This window comes from Salvelinus fontinalis, chromosome 15, assembly GCF_029448725.1.
Source record: "Salvelinus fontinalis isolate EN_2023a chromosome 15, ASM2944872v1, whole genome shotgun sequence".
Taxonomy (NCBI): domain Eukaryota; kingdom Metazoa; phylum Chordata; class Actinopteri; order Salmoniformes; family Salmonidae; genus Salvelinus; species Salvelinus fontinalis.
In genome coordinates this window covers 12,108,534-12,123,799 of record NC_074679.1, presented here as the reverse complement: position 1 = coordinate 12,123,799, position 15,266 = coordinate 12,108,534, and the positions used below count along the sequence as shown (strand labels likewise).

Here is a 15,266-nt window from a genome sequence, read left to right as displayed (position 1 = left end):
CTAATACCCAAAATAGCCTATATTCTGTTAAATTTGAGGAGAGCATGAAGCAATTTTTTATATAACACTTATTTTACCAGGTAAATTGACTGAGAACACATTCTCATTAACAGCAACAACCTGGGGAATAGTTACAGGAGGATGAATGAGCTACTTGTAAACTGGGGATGGTTAGCTGGCCATGAAGGCCAGACTGGGAATTTAGCCAGGACACGGGTTAACTCTTACAATAAATGCCATGGGATCTTTAGTGACCACAGAGAGTCAGGACACCCGTTTATCATCCCATCCAAAAGACAGCTGCCTACACAGGGCAATATCCCCAATCACTGCCCTAGGGTGTTGGGATATTTCTTTAGTCTAGATGAAAGAGTGCTTCTTTACCATCCCTCCAACACCACTTCCAACAGCATCTGGTCTCCCATCCAGGGACTGACCAGGACCAACTCTGCTTAGCTTTAGAAGCAAGCTAGCAGTGGGATGCAGGGTGGTATGCTGCTGAAGACTGGATGTCAACTTTGATAGCTTGCTACTACTACAATTTATTTTATTAAAAACAATATGTGTATTGCCTATGATGTATTTATCAGTTATTTACCTCACAATAAGCCAGATTCAAGTAACTGTAATTGTGGTGGTCAGTTGCAATTTTAGCATGTAATTCTTGGTGAGGCAAAAAATATTGTAATGACCTGACTAGATCATAAAAGAACAACTGTCCAGACAGAGGATTGAGTTTACGAATGGACGGTTTATTAGACCAACTTTACACAGGCTACTGTTTGGCTGTAGCCCACGCCAAATAAATGAAAGATAACCCACAAGCCAATCGTGACCTTATCTTGTGAAGCCCAGACGTAAAAGAGAGAGAACAAAGGCTAAACCTGGTCTTAACTTCCAATGCTCCATCCCTCTGGACAACCCCCCTCCACGCCACTCCGCCAACCGCCAGGATGCCCGGCATCAGAACATTCCAGGCATTCCCGTGATTGGCAGATAGCAGGTTGATTAACATGTCGGACCCCGCGAACACTGGGTACTGGTAGGTACAACACAACCATCTACTAGCCTAACACATAACACACAGCTGTCTGTGCGGGTCGCTACAATATATATATATGTTAGATGCATGCCAGCAAAGCCACTACACACAACACAACACTAAACAATACATTAATTACACTATAACGGTGACAAACGGTGCCCACAAACTGTTAGGGCCTACATAGAGCTGTCCCAACAGCAGTCCCAACACCTTCCCACTGCTACACCTGGCTATCAGCCGAGCCTTGTCTGGCAGCGAAACAGTTCATTCAGTCTCATTTACTACCTTTCAAAAAAACATAGCTGAGATGGCTGACTTGCTTAAACAAATGTGGTTTCTACTGACAATTGAGATGTACAAACTATGGCATAAGGCAGGCCTGGGCAAAGGCCGGTCCGGGGTCGATACGCGGCCCGCGATTTGTCTCAATGCGGCCTGTGGAATTATGCTCAGATCATATAAGGAATTTGAGATTGAAAATTTTAGAAAAATGTATTTGTTATTTAAATTAAAAGCCCAATGAATACTCGCCTTTATGCAATGATTTAACTCCCACCGCCTGGGGGACATTTATTTTGAAGGCACGTATAAATAACAACTGCACGAGGACAGATAGTGACTGACAGGCTGACACAGTCACAGTTATAAATAGTAGCTAGCTCGAAATTGCGCAAAAAAATGTTTTTCGAAGATTTTAAAGAAAAGGAAAGTAGACAATGAATGTAGGGTGTTCCAGCAAGAGTGAACATCGAAATATTTATTTATTAAGGTATCAGGGAAAGCTGTGTGCTTAGTGTGCAAAGAGAGCATCGCTGTCTTGAAAGACTACAACTTGTCCAGACATTTCCAGACGAAGATATTTACAGACGAAGCATGCAGAGAAATATAGGAATATGTCTTCTGAGCAGAGGGCAAGTGCATCGAAAGAGTTGCTTTCTCAGTTGCAAAAGCAGCAAGGACTTTTCACAAAACTGCATTCAGCAAACAACGGAATTGTGAGAGCTAGCTATGTACCACAAAATGTCTAAACATAGCAAGCTATTCGCTGAGAGGGCGAATTCATTAAATCATGTTTAATTGACTCTGCAGCAATACTTTGCCCCGACAAGAAAGAGCTGTTTGAAAAATGTTCCCTGTCAAGACGAACAGTGACACGGCATGTTGGGGACATCGCAGAGAATATGGAACAGCAATTGAGAGACAAGGTAAAGGATTTCACCCATTTCTCCTTGGCCCTGGATGAGAGCAGTGATACCCGTGAAACGGCACAGTTGTTGATATTCTGACGAGACATAACCGCAGACTTTGAAATTAGAGAGGAGCTTCAGTGCGGTCAATGAAGAGCACAACCACATTGGAAAGATTTATTGGAGGAGGTTAATAAGTGTGTGGTAAAGCTGGTACTGAGTTTTGAAAAGTTATCAAGTGTGACCACTGATGGGTGCCCAAACTTGACAGTAAAAAACGTTGGCCTTTTGAAAAGGATACAAGATCAAGTAGCTGAGCTGAACCCAGATAAGAAAATTATTTTCCTGCATTGCATTATTCACCAGGAGGTGCTCTGTTAATGTGTTCTGAAAATGAACCATATTGTGGATACAGTCACTAAAGTGGTAAACTTCAGAAGAGCAAAATAACTAAACCACAGGCAGTTTGTCTCACTGTTGGAAGAGACAGAGTCGGGTCATGCAGATCTCCCTACCACACGTGGTGAGATGGCTGAGTTTGGGGAAGGTACTTCAAAGGGTGTGGGACCTGAAGTCGGAGATTGCTGAGTTTTTGCAAATGAAAGGAAAATATGTGGATTTCCCTCAACTGCAAGATAAAGAATGATTGGCTGATTTTGCCTTCACCGTGGACATCATGGCCTTCATGAATGAACTGAATTACAAACTACAAGGGAAGGGCCTTTTTGCACATCAGATGTACAGCCTTGTCAAAGCCTTCAAGGCAAAATTACTCCTCCTGACCCGCCAAGTACAAGCCAACAATCTCACCCAACTTCCTTCCCACACTACTAGTCTGTTCCCTATCAGATGACCAGTGGGAGAAGTATTCATCGCTGCTGTGTCCTTTGAACGGTGAGTTTTCTTGTCGTTTTGAGGATTTCAAAGTGTTGGAAAATTACACACTGTTGGTTTCCTCTCCTTTCACCTTCAATGTGGATAACACTCCCACTGACCTGCAAATTGAGATTATTGATCTTCAGTTTGATGCAGTGATTGGAGAACTATTCAAAACAATGTCACTGACGAGGTTCTATGCATCTCTCGATGAACAATACTTTCCAAAGATTAGGAGTCATGCTCAGAAGATGTCTGTACTGTTTGGGTCAACCTATGTATGTGAACAGACATTTTCAGTGATGAAATATAACAAGTCAAGGCACAGATCATCTCTTACTGACTCACCTCTCAGATTTCCTGCGCATAGTGTCCCCAGAAACCTTACCTGACTTCACTGCTCTAGTCAATGCCCATCAGAGAATTCACTCCTCACACTGATGGGGTAGATTAAATGTGATGTTGAGCTCTCTCTCTTTCTTGGGTTTTTGTGCATACCCGTTAAAACAAGAGTTCTGTCCGTGGTGCTGAATGCACAGTGTAATTTTCCCTCCGTTTAGTTCATTGAATGTTTAATGAAAATACCTACCAAAAGGAGAACATGGATGTGGTTCATTTCTTGCCATGTTAAAAAAGTGAAATTAAGTAGCATATCTGGATGTGATTTACAGTATATATATCTGTCAACACAGTCATACACATGATGTATAATCCTGTAATATTATTCTGGCCCGCGAAGGCAAATATATATTCTAATGTGGCTCTCCATAGAAAATAATTGCCCAGTCCTGGCATAAGGGGACGACAAGCGTATAAGAGGCTATCTGTAATTTCTATTAAGACATTAATGAGCGAGCTAGGACGGACGTAGGATAAATAAAGGGCGGCATATAAGCAGACAATGAAAGCTCTTACAATATTCAATGATTACGTTTCTCAAAAGCAGGTTACAGGCTACATGTGCACCACCAAGTTTGGGGCAGCAGGTAGCCTAGTGGTTAGAGTGTTGGACCAGTAAATGAAAGGTTGCTGGATCGAATCCCTGAGCTGTCAAGGTAAAAAAAAATATGTTGTTCTGCCCCTGAACAAGTTAACCTACTGTTCCCTGTTAGGCTGTCATTATAAATAATAATTTGTTCTTAACTGACTTGCCTAGTTAAATAAAAAAGTCAGAACAGTAGGTTCTGAGGTGAAAATAGACCCAATTATTAGGGTGAGGCACATGGGCTGCTAACAGCTTACTACACTTAATATTACTTTCTTAGCAACAGTATGCATATTACGTCATTAATGCAGCAGCAGGTGGCGTGGCGGTCCTTTGTGGGAAAATTTTGTCATCAAAGTCTGTCATTCTCTGGATTTATGGTGCTTTCAAGACAACTGGGAACTCAGGGAAAAAAAGGTTGGATCATGATGACGTCAGGGATCTTCAGGTCGTAGCTTGAGAAAGAGGCCCGAGTTCCTGATTTACAATCCGAGTTGGATGAAAGTTCAAAACCTATTTTCCCAGTCGTAGCTCGTTTTTCCTAAGTTCCAAGATGTCTTGAACTCACTAAAGTCAGATTTTGCATTTCCGAGTTAACAGTTGTTTTGAGCACAGCACAAATCATGCTTCAGTGACAGCATGGCCAATGTTGAATGTTTATCATTTCAAACTAGGAAAACAGATCCTTAATCTAAGATTTGGGACCACACAGCCACTCCACTAAATAGCAGGCTAATGATAGCTTTGCAATGCTTGCAGTTGGCCACTGATCCCTTCCAAACCACTCATTGTTGAATTTGAGATTTCCAACTTGTTGTGTAATATTTATGTCCAATGGCCGATGAGCATATGTTTTATCTATAATTTCTCTTCATTATTTCTCTTCATATGACAAGGATTAAAAGGGATTTGCCAGTAGATTGTCGACTTGATTCGTGATGATGACCGCTAGCTAAGATTTTGAAAGCTACTAAAGATATAATGTGATTTGACGTCATTTTATCTGTGGCCAATCGACTGATATGTGGCACTTATTCGTGTCAAAATAACATGCAAAACAGGCAAGTTTCAGCACCATGAACTGCCCATTTCTAATTGATTTTGCTGCGGCTCCTGCTTCAAGATTGACCACCACCAATGGCAGACTGTCATTCAGGGAAGGTGGGCCAGAGCCCCCCCCCCCCCCCCCCCCCCCCCCCCCCCATTTTAAAAAAAGTATTTTTATTTTTTTTGTAAAAACAATTGCTAAAAATGTGGGGCTCACAACAGGTGGGGCTTTGCCCCACCGTCCCTGAATGACGGTATGCCACTGGTGGTGGTCAATCTTGAAGCAGGAGCCGCCGTAAAATCGATCAGAAATGGCCAGTTCATGCTGCTGAAACGTGTCAAATTCCAGTAGGCATTATTCATTTCAATCATCTCCATTTTAATTAGTTTTTACTAACAAAAAGAGGTCTTTGTGTTGGAGCCATTCTCTTCCTATTTAAGAAATAAGAGGTAGGCCTACCTGTTTGACAGACAAAATTAGGCTATAGGCTGTTATATCCATAAATTTGGCGGTCAATTCCTCCACCCACCATGCACTCTTTAAATAGCCTACCTCTGTGTCAGGGCTGTTAAATTAAAACCAAGACTCGAATTGAGGGGGTATGAGATGGTATGCCATTGGCCTACATTTTATTAAAGAAAATGGCAAAAATACACAGACTCACCCCTTGTTAGCTTAAGATTTTGAAGTAAATTAAACGGATCTGATTATATAAAGGGACCTATAACAGCGCTTTGATCCACTATGCTTTATGCTACAAACAAGGATATGATTGTTTAGTTTCTTTGACATTCAAAAGCTGAGCTACAACCTTTCATAGCTGAGGAGACAAAAAATGTACTTTGCTTGCGAAGTAATCTAATTCTGTCTCTATCAATTGATTAAGCTATTCAGTTTCTGTACAATAGAAGGTGTTTAAACCCATACAGCTTTTAAGGAAACACTTGTGACCTTCTCTTGTTGGGTTAAGCCACAGAAGAAGAACAGACAGCAGTTAAAGTCGAATTCTGTTATTTTTTCCCCCCACTAATTTATCTTTTGACCAATCACATCAGACCTTTTCACATCATATCTTTTTCAGGGCTGATCTGATTGGTCAAAAGACAAATGAATAATAAAAAATAATATCAGAATTGGGCTGCCTGTGTAACACAGCCTTCTAAGCCTACCTGAGGCAGCTGTGTGAAGATAAAATCCTGAGTGGCTTGGGAGAGAAACAATTTTTATTTATTTTTCGTAAACCTATAAACATTGGTTTTACTTCAGGGCATCAGTTGCTCAAAAAAAGAAGCAGAGGGCACAACATGTGGTAAAATACTGAAAAACATTTTAATCAGTATTCAATTCATATAGTAAAGTCTACATTTGATCAACACAGTAAGCTACAGGAATACAACTTCATAATTGTGACAGTAATATATTAAGAGCACTATAAATATTCTCAGCAGACTATCACCTTTTGTGGATGACATTGGCTGGGTTTAGGCAGGCAGCCCAATTCTGATATTTTTTTCACTAATTGGTCTTTTGATTAATCAGATCAACTCTGGAAAAATATCTGATGTGAAAAGAGTTGACGTGTTTGGTCAAAAGACCAATTAATGGAAAAAATATCAGATTTGGGCTGCTTGTTTAAGAGCAGCCAATGATCTCTTAATATGTGATTTCTCTTAAAACACTTAAGGAATAAGTTGTGCAAAACGCCTAGTATCTGTTGCTAAGCTTTAACTTCTGCGATAAGGATATTTCTGGCCTCACAGACAGTTTATGACTTATGGTGATAACAGGTGTTGCACCAACACTCTGTGTGGTTCGTCAGCTTGATGTTGTCCACCACCACCTGAGAGAGGAGGAGAAGGAGAAGAAGAATCAAGAGAAAGAGAGATGGTTTGAAAAACCACATTCGGGTTCATTCTAGTTCTTTATAAATGTTACATTTACACGTTATGTGCATGACACTAGGAATGTCGTCATGTCAGATGATCAAACTTTCTGGAGCTGAGGATATCAATTCCAACTCCTACACTTAATTAGCTAAATATATTGTCTTACCCTTTTCCCTTCTTTTGCAACGCAGCATGTGGCTTCAGAGGTGATGTTCTTTGGGACCAACATGGTTTTCTTAGACTGCAGTGGGGTTGGATAAGCTCTGGAAAAGCAGCAGCCTGTACACTGGTAGACAGGGGCGCCCGGGTTTGAGAATACTTTGTTCTCCTTCAGTTTGCATTCCTCACAGCCCACTGTGAAGATAGTGAAGACATAAATTAATTGAAAATCGAATGAACAATCTGATCTGTAAACTTTATGCACCTTGTACCGCCAATGTGTGTCTCTCATCCCTGTAAACACACACTTTGGCAAAAAGGAGGTTATGTCCCGATTTATATTCTCTAATGACAACAGTAGGCCAAATCCAAGAACAACTCACTTGTCATTTGGACAAAAACAGTACTTTCATAGTAATGTAACGTAAAGTTTACCGTTTGTCATGTCACTGTTTGGATAAGAATCTGCCATGTACAGAAGTATGGACAGGATGAGGGATACTCCAATTGATTTCAACAAGTACATCATAGTGGCGGGTGGCAATTATCTGACAAGAAAAATTAACAAATCATTCAAAACCAACATATTAATATCAGAAGTTAATAACTGATAAACACAAAAAAACTGTAAAATATACATTGGAAACACAACATACTGAATGGGAAAAGCATTACCTGTTGTATGTGTCTCTTGGTGGAAGCCTGTTCAGTGCTCAGTGAAGAGCCTACTGCTCCCAGCATGAACTTTTATACTGCTGTCCATGTGCTCAACTGGGATTAGGTAAACCCCTCCAACCTTATCAGTGATCTCTTTGTGCGAGTCATTGTCCACTTAGCTACATGCCTCATAATCCTTGAAATGAAAAAAGAAACTGCACTGCCGTCGAAAGACAAGACAGAACAAACTTCCATCCTGACTATGGATGGGAGCTTCTAATCCCTTAAACAGATGGGATGTTACTAGGTAACTGTTGTTATGCAATTGGGGGCGAGGCGGGATCATTGGTTCATTAGTTTACCTTATGTTCACCTTATGTTCATGGTCTTTTGCTTTGTAAATCATTACATCTAAGGTCATTTTTAATACTTTGAATATCTGATTAATCTTTCGATGCTGGATTATAACCCTAAAAATGTGTAAATATGTACACACAAAAGTGAAAGATTTCTCATGGAATAAACAGGGTTTCTAAAATAAACCATGAGGGCTAGACCCTGGCCCTGATCTATAATCCTCTGCGGCAGTGCTAACATGTGTGCAAGCAATGAATACTGTATGTGAAATAATTTTACCCTCCCAGAGAGCCAAATAGATATTTACATCAGAAACTCAGTTTATTGTTACATGCTTATATTCATGTAATTACATTAATTATTCAGCGAAGAATCATATAGTTCAGTGTATCCTCAATTAAATTAGATGTATGCTAATGCATCTGTGCTCTACATAAAGGTTATATTGTGGTTACTGCTTAGAACTTTCTATGAACTCAATTCAAGGCAACGTAAAGCAAAGCTAAATGCATGTAATTCTTCCAAATTGTCCCAGGTTGACTTGTCAACAACAAACCTTTCATTTCCTTCCAAATAGGTACAGTTGAAGTCGGAAGTTTACATACACCTTAGCCAAATAAATTTAAACAACATTTTTCACAATTCCTGACATTTAATCCTAGTAAATATTCCCTGTTTTAGGTCAGTTAGGATCACCATTTTATTTTAAGAATGTGAAATGTCAGAATAATATTAGAGAGAATTATTTATTTCAGCTTTTATTTCTTTCATCACATTCCCAGTGAGTCAGAAGTTTACATACCCTCAATTAGTATTTGGTAGCATTGCCTTTAAATTGTTTAACTTGGGTCAAACTTTCGGGTAGCCTTCCACAACCTTCCCACAATAAGTTGGGTGAAATTTGGCCCATTCCTCCTGACAGAGCTGGTGTAACTGAGTCAGGTTTGTAAGGCCTCCTTGCTCACACACGCTTTTTCAGTTCTGTCCACAAATTTTCTATGGGATTGAGGTCAGGTCTTTGTGATGGCCACTCCAATACCTTGACTTTGTTGTCCTTAAGCCATTTTGCCACAACTTTGGAAGTATGCTTGGGGTCATTGTCCATTTGGAAGACCCATTTGCGACCAAGCTTTAACTTCCTGACTGATGTCTTGAGATGTTGCTTCAATATATCCACATAATTTCCCTTCCTCATGATGCCATCTATGTTGTGAAGTGCACCAGCCCCTCCTGCAGCATAGCACCCCCACAACATGATGCTGCCACTCCTGTGCTTCACGGTTGGGAAGGTGTTCTTCGGCTTGCAAGCCTCCCCCTTTTTCCTCCAAACATAACAATGGTCATTATGGCCAAACAGTTCTATTTTTGTTTAATCAGACCATAGGACAGTTCTCCAAAACGTACGATCTTTGTCCCCATGTGCAGTTGCAAATCGTAGTCTGGATATTTTATGGCGGTTTTGGAGCAGTGGCATCTTCCTTGCTGAGCGGCCTTTCAGGTTATGTCGATATAGGACTTGTTTTACTGTTTATATAGATACTTTTGTACCCGTTTCCTCCAGCATCTTCACACGGTCCTTTGCTGTTGTTCTGGGATTGATTTGCACTTTTCTCACAAAAGTACGTTCATCTCTAGGAGACAGAACGTGTCTCCTTCCTGAGCGGTATGACGGCTGTGTGGTCCCATGGTGTTTATACTTGCGTAGTATTGTTTGTACAGATGAACGTGGTACCTTCAGGCATTTGGAAATTGCTCCCAAGGATGAACCAGACTTGTGGAGGTCTACAATTTTTTTCTGAGTTCTTGGCTGATTTCTTTTGATTTTCCCATGATGCCAAGCAAAGAGGCGCTGAGTTTGAAGGTAGGCCTTGAAATACATCCACAGGTACACCTGCACTTGACTCAAATGATGTCAATTAGCCTATCAGAAGCTTCTAAAGCCATGACATCATTTTCTGGAATTTTCCAAGCTGTTGAAAGGCACAGTCAACTTAGTGTATGTAAACTTCTGACCCACTGGAATTGTGATACAGTGAAATAATCTGTCTGTGAACAATCGTTGGAAAAATTACTTGTGTCATGCACAAAGTAGGTGTCCTAACCAACTTGCCAAAACTATAGTTTGTTAACAAGAAATTTGTGGAGTGGTTGAGAAACTAAGTGTATGTAAACTTCCGACTTCAACTGTAATTACAATAGGTGATGACAATGCATGAATGCTTGAAGAACAATCAGGAATATATCAATCTATCCACCTCTGAACGTTGGAAATGTCAAGGATGTATATCAAAGGAGCAATCTGTGATTGCTAAAATAATTGTGGACTTTTAAATTAATTATATATACCCATTGATTCTTGAAGACTAACTTATACATGCCTCATGAGCTTAGCTCAACTTTTCGTACCCACTCAGAACCCAAAATATAAGCTTGTTATACTCCATTGTTTGTTAACACTGTAATTGTAAACAAACACTTTATGGCCTAAAAACATAGATAAAACTATCATGTTTATCATGTATGGTCAGTCTTTGCATCTGTTGCTGTTTATGAATTTGAGTGGTTACATTTCTCCAGCACCATCCTTTAGCTTTAGCTGTTTACTGAAACAGTGGTGGGGTGAGCCTTTGTTATTGTTTAAATTGCAGATTGCCCCTTTAAGTTGCGGTAGTATCTCTTCATCTTTCCGTTTACCTGTGTTTTTAAGTCTCCCAGCCTTGGTTGCGTTGGACACTAGGCGCTGGCAGATGTAACTCAATAAGCATGGAGGATGGCACATGAAATCTCTGAGCATTAAAGGCTCTTTTTAGCTCAGCAACAATGTCATGAGTCATAACTGTACTCCACTCAGTAATTGTATTATTGGGTTCAAAATGTTAATTCTATAAGCTACTGTAAAGCATTAAGACTAATTGCTTTTAGTATTTTATTACTTATGTTTTTATTAACATATTGTCAACTAAATGTACTGTATGTACTTGTTGTAAATTATCTGTTTAGAACTCTTCTGGATAAAGGAACAATACAATTATCTCAGTTAGAATGAAACCAGCTTTTATTCCAAAAGAAAATTTATTCTTCATGTATAAAAACATATGGCTTCTTTAATATATTGTTTACAGCCAATCAACAATCAGCCCAGACATATCCAAGAAAGCAGTCCTATTTGCACTCTTTACATCGGAGCAGTTTCTTAAAGGCCTGCTTGAAGTCCTCATTGAAGCTAGTGTAGAGCAGGGGGTTGATGAGTGAGTTAACGTATCCCAGCCACGTGAGAAAGTCTGACACCTGTGCTGATGCATGAAACACCCGGAGGCCCACCAGTAACTCCTTAACAAAGAAAGGCAGCCAGCATAGGATAAAAGCCCCCAGGATGAGGCCCAGTGTGCGGGCAGCCTTCCTCTCTCTGGAGGCACAGATCTGGGTCCTCTCATCACAGGTCCCCCCCGGTCCCCCACTGTCTGACTTATGCAGGTTGGGGCCATTGAGTATATTTAGCTCTGTGTTTAGCACGGGGTCCGAGGCAGACTGCTCAGACGCACAGAGAGACGTTGGTGTGACACGGCAGCTACTGAGGCAGTTGTGGCTGCTGGCTCTCCTCTTACAGTGGGCTCCCGAGGAGCTCCGTTTCTGGTACAAGGTCCGGGCTGCGATGAAGATCCGGTAGTAGAGGATGAGGATGATGGCCATTGGGATGTAGAAGGCCCCAAAGGTGGAGTAGATGGTGTAGCCGATGTGGTCATGCTCGATGAGACACTTGGTGTAATTGCCGAAGTTGTCATCCCCGCTGTGCCTCCGTAACAGAGGCGGCACTGAAATGAGGACAGAGATGGTCCACGCGATGGTAACCATGATGGCGACGTGGCACGGGGTTCTCTTGCAGGCGTACTCCAGGGCGTTGGTGATGGCCCAGTGGCGGTCCAGTGCGATGGCACACAGATGCAGGATGGAGCAGGTGCAGCAGGTCATGTCCACGCTCAGCCATGCCTCACAGACGACACATCCCAGCAGCCACTTCTTTGTGGCGATGTAGAGGACGCTAAGGGGCATCACCAAGATGGCCACCAGGAAGTCAGTGACAGCCAGAGAGCAGATCAGGTAGTTGGCGGGCAGGTGGAGTTTTTTTGTGTTAATGATCGTCAATATGACTGCACTGTTCATTAAGGCAGTGATCAGGGTCACAATGCTGAGAAAGATCACTACCAACACCATATCAGTCTCTGGTTCCATTTTGAAGGAGCCTTCTGGTCCTGACATGCAGTTTATTTAAACTCTTAGGCTCCAGAACTATCTACCATACTCCTCGTTCTCCATTACAGTTGTCTGTGTCCCTAATCCAGATCCTTTTCTCTCTCTTACTACCATACTTTCCCTACCATGCTACCCCTACTGTGCTTTCCCTTATATTTGGAGCCACTGCGAAGGGGGAAAAAAAACATAATTTCTGGTTTATTATTTTTGTGTGACAAAACATTGATTAGAGAATATTATAACATGATACAGGTTTTCGTTATTTGTATTCAAAATGACAAATTTTCTCGATGAGTAGATAACTTCTCCACACGGTGGCAGAAGTGATCAGGGAATCAGTGATTCACGGTCATATTGGAGGCTGTTACGCTCAGCATAGTATTCTAACTGTGTCATTGCAGCCCCATGACATCAATATCAAGTCAATACTCAGCATGAAGCTCTAAATGTAATCCTGAATGTAATCCTTTTGCCCCTAAATTCAATTTAGGAGCACAGGGAACACTCAAGACTTTATTATTGCCTACTAGGGAGTAGCTGGATGTTTTGCATATAGGGTAAAATAGGTTTTTCATCAAGGCCATGTTAAAAAGGACCAATTTCAGTCAGTGACACTTTCAAACAGCTGTTGATACAAAAAAAATGATGAAAAGGAAATTCAATTGACAAACATATCTAGAATCTGGCTTATTTAAATGGCTGCAGATTACATTACTTATGCAAATGGTATTATGGCTTTGTCATGCTTGAACAACGGACATACAATGTATGTGGGATGAAATACAAAAAGCATTATTTTCATTACTTCCATGGCCATCCCTGCTCAAACCATAACACAGGGACGGGTCTGTCACAGTTTTTCATTGGAAAGGCAATTATAAGCATTTCTAAATGTAAATATCTCAAATGTAAATGTCTAGTGTGCTGTGTGTGCATTCATTGAGAGAAGGAAGCCTAACATGAACAATATTCAAATAGTTTCATGTTCAGCAATTTCCTTTTCAAATTAAGTATTTATATCTGTCACATGCAATCAGTGGTTCTTCAAATCATTTAATGGTGTCTTTCTATAACTTTGTCATTTCAACTAGTGGCTCTTCAGGTTTAACCACCCAGCTGACTAGAAATAGCCTACCTGTGCTGTCATCACATACTGTGGCTTAAACTTTCGCTTTGTCAAGGTAGCGGCTGAGCTGAGTTATACACCAAAATAGTTTCAGTTTGGAAATCAATCAAAACCTGTCTGTGGGATAACAATAATGGTAATACTGTGCCACATACTCTGTGGAGCATTGTGTCCATAAGTGACTGGCATGTGACTCAGCCATTCCTGTGCTAAAGGGATCAGTCATACAAGGCCATCACCCTTCATCCTGTTGTCCGTTATTCCACTGCTCACCCACTCCCATTGATAAATATGAAATATTTGTGCTGGGTGGTATTTGACCTTTCCTCAACTATTTTTCATTTGCACATATTGAACATACAGTTGTTTTGACTTGTTATAGTTTTAAAGTTTACGTTTGGGGCATGCATCCCTTGTTTTTCAATTATAGACTTTGCAACACCTGCAGCACCTGTACCTGGTGTCCTGATATCTCTCATTAAACTCAATAAACTAATTTTGTAGAGGTTATTAGTTACAATTTTCCTCTTGCAATGCCATAATGCATTCAAAGATTAGATGAAGAAGCAAAACAAAAGCATTAAAATGGAAGCTGGTCCCTATTAATGACCAACATGTTATTTGGTAATATGATAGCCTATCATTGCCTCAGTATGATAAAATGAAACTATCCTTTAAAAAAACACATACAAAATAGGTTATAGCCTATGGTATGCTACCAAATATAATGAAAGGGCAACCAACATATATCAGGCTATAAATGTGGGCACATACCTTCTGAATTGTTCAATCATCGTTTATCCTTCACAACACATTTCGTCTCATCCTTTGAAAGTATCCAAATAAATGTTAGTTTTTTTGTGATGGAACTCTCAAATGTGTCTGAAGTCGGCAATATCGTCTAAGGACAGGTCAGATGGACCTCCATCGCTTCAGAGGAATGCACGAGTGCGCACGGCGCGGGAGTTTGGCACTGTCCAATTGCTGCCCGCACACCAATAAGGGAGGCAATTTATCGATTGGAGTGACAGTAGGCTTTCTCTCGCTCTCTCTCCTGGAGAATTAAAGGTAACATTCCTCCATAGCGTGGGAGGTTAGCAACATGGGCGAAAGACAGAACTTTCCCGCCATGCCATACAAGTATATGCATAATACAGTAACCTATGTGTTCCTTTGCGCAGTGCACGCACATGCATGGAATTACTATAAATGACCATACAGATACTCCCCACAGGCTAATTCAGATGAAAACACACATTGGCTATTGCCCAGCAGTAGAAAAGAGATTCAACCTCTTCAGTCAACTGCAGCCTGACATTTGGGGTGTTCCTGCATGTGGGCATTCCTACATCTGCAGACCCCCCACCCCCCCTCGAGCATCCCATTGGTTCTTCCATGAACACCTGCCCTTACCGTCCTTAACAGTGCTGTACAGGCAGGGACGAAGTATAAAAAGGGGTTCCTGCATATGCAGTAATGCCCACATGCGGGAACACCCCAAATTGCAGGCCACAATTGCACACTTCTCCCTTCAGGTCGCCGTCATTTACATTTTTACATTTTAGTAATTTACCAGATGATCTTATCCAGAGCCACTTACCATAGTGAGTGCCTAGATTATCGTACTTTTGCAATGCCCCAAATAATGTGTCTGTGTGAAGTCGCTATATCTGAGTCCAGTAAGCAACA

The 15,266-nt window shown here is 40.9% G+C and overlaps 2 protein-coding genes across 2 annotated transcripts; both read right to left on the bottom strand.

The window, feature by feature from the left end:
- Positions 1-6,446: 6,446 nt before the first annotated feature.
- On the bottom strand, positions 6,447-7,954 carry LOC129811420 (glycoprotein hormones alpha chain 1). The gene is made up of 4 exons (XM_055862709.1): positions 7,862-7,954; positions 7,622-7,734; positions 7,194-7,381; positions 6,447-6,981 (listed from the first exon to the last, which is right to left on the bottom strand). Exons 2-4 carry the CDS (start codon positions 7,713-7,715, stop codon positions 6,907-6,909), a joined length of 357 nt encoding a protein of 118 aa, XP_055718684.1. The 5' UTR covers positions 7,716-7,734; positions 7,862-7,954; the 3' UTR covers positions 6,447-6,906.
- A 3,284-nt stretch (positions 7,955-11,238) lies between these two features.
- Positions 11,239-12,665, bottom strand: LOC129811419 (5-hydroxytryptamine receptor 1E-like). Its single transcript, XM_055862708.1, has one exon. The coding sequence runs from the start codon at positions 12,455-12,457 to the stop codon at positions 11,363-11,365; it is 1,095 nt and encodes a 364-aa protein (XP_055718683.1). The 5' UTR covers positions 12,458-12,665; the 3' UTR covers positions 11,239-11,362.
- Between the last annotated feature and the right edge of the window lie 2,601 nt (positions 12,666-15,266).

Excerpts from the sequence above, each read along its gene's own strand:
- LOC129811420 (XM_055862709.1), bottom strand. The coding sequence starts at position 7,715 with ATGATGTACTTGTTGAAATCAATTGGAGTATCCCTCATCCTGTCCATA. Across the intron at positions 7,382-7,621 it reads AAACAGTGACATGACAAACG|TGGGCTGTGAGGAATGCAAA; the intron begins GTAAACTTTACG and ends CTATCTTCACAG. Across the intron at positions 6,982-7,193 it reads TTGCAAAAGAAGGGAAAAGG|GTGGTGGTGGACAACATCAA; the intron begins GTAAGACAATAT and ends CTCCTCTCTCAG.
- LOC129811419 (XM_055862708.1), bottom strand. The coding sequence starts at position 12,457 with ATGTCAGGACCAGAAGGCTCCTTCAAAATGGAACCAGAGACTGATATG.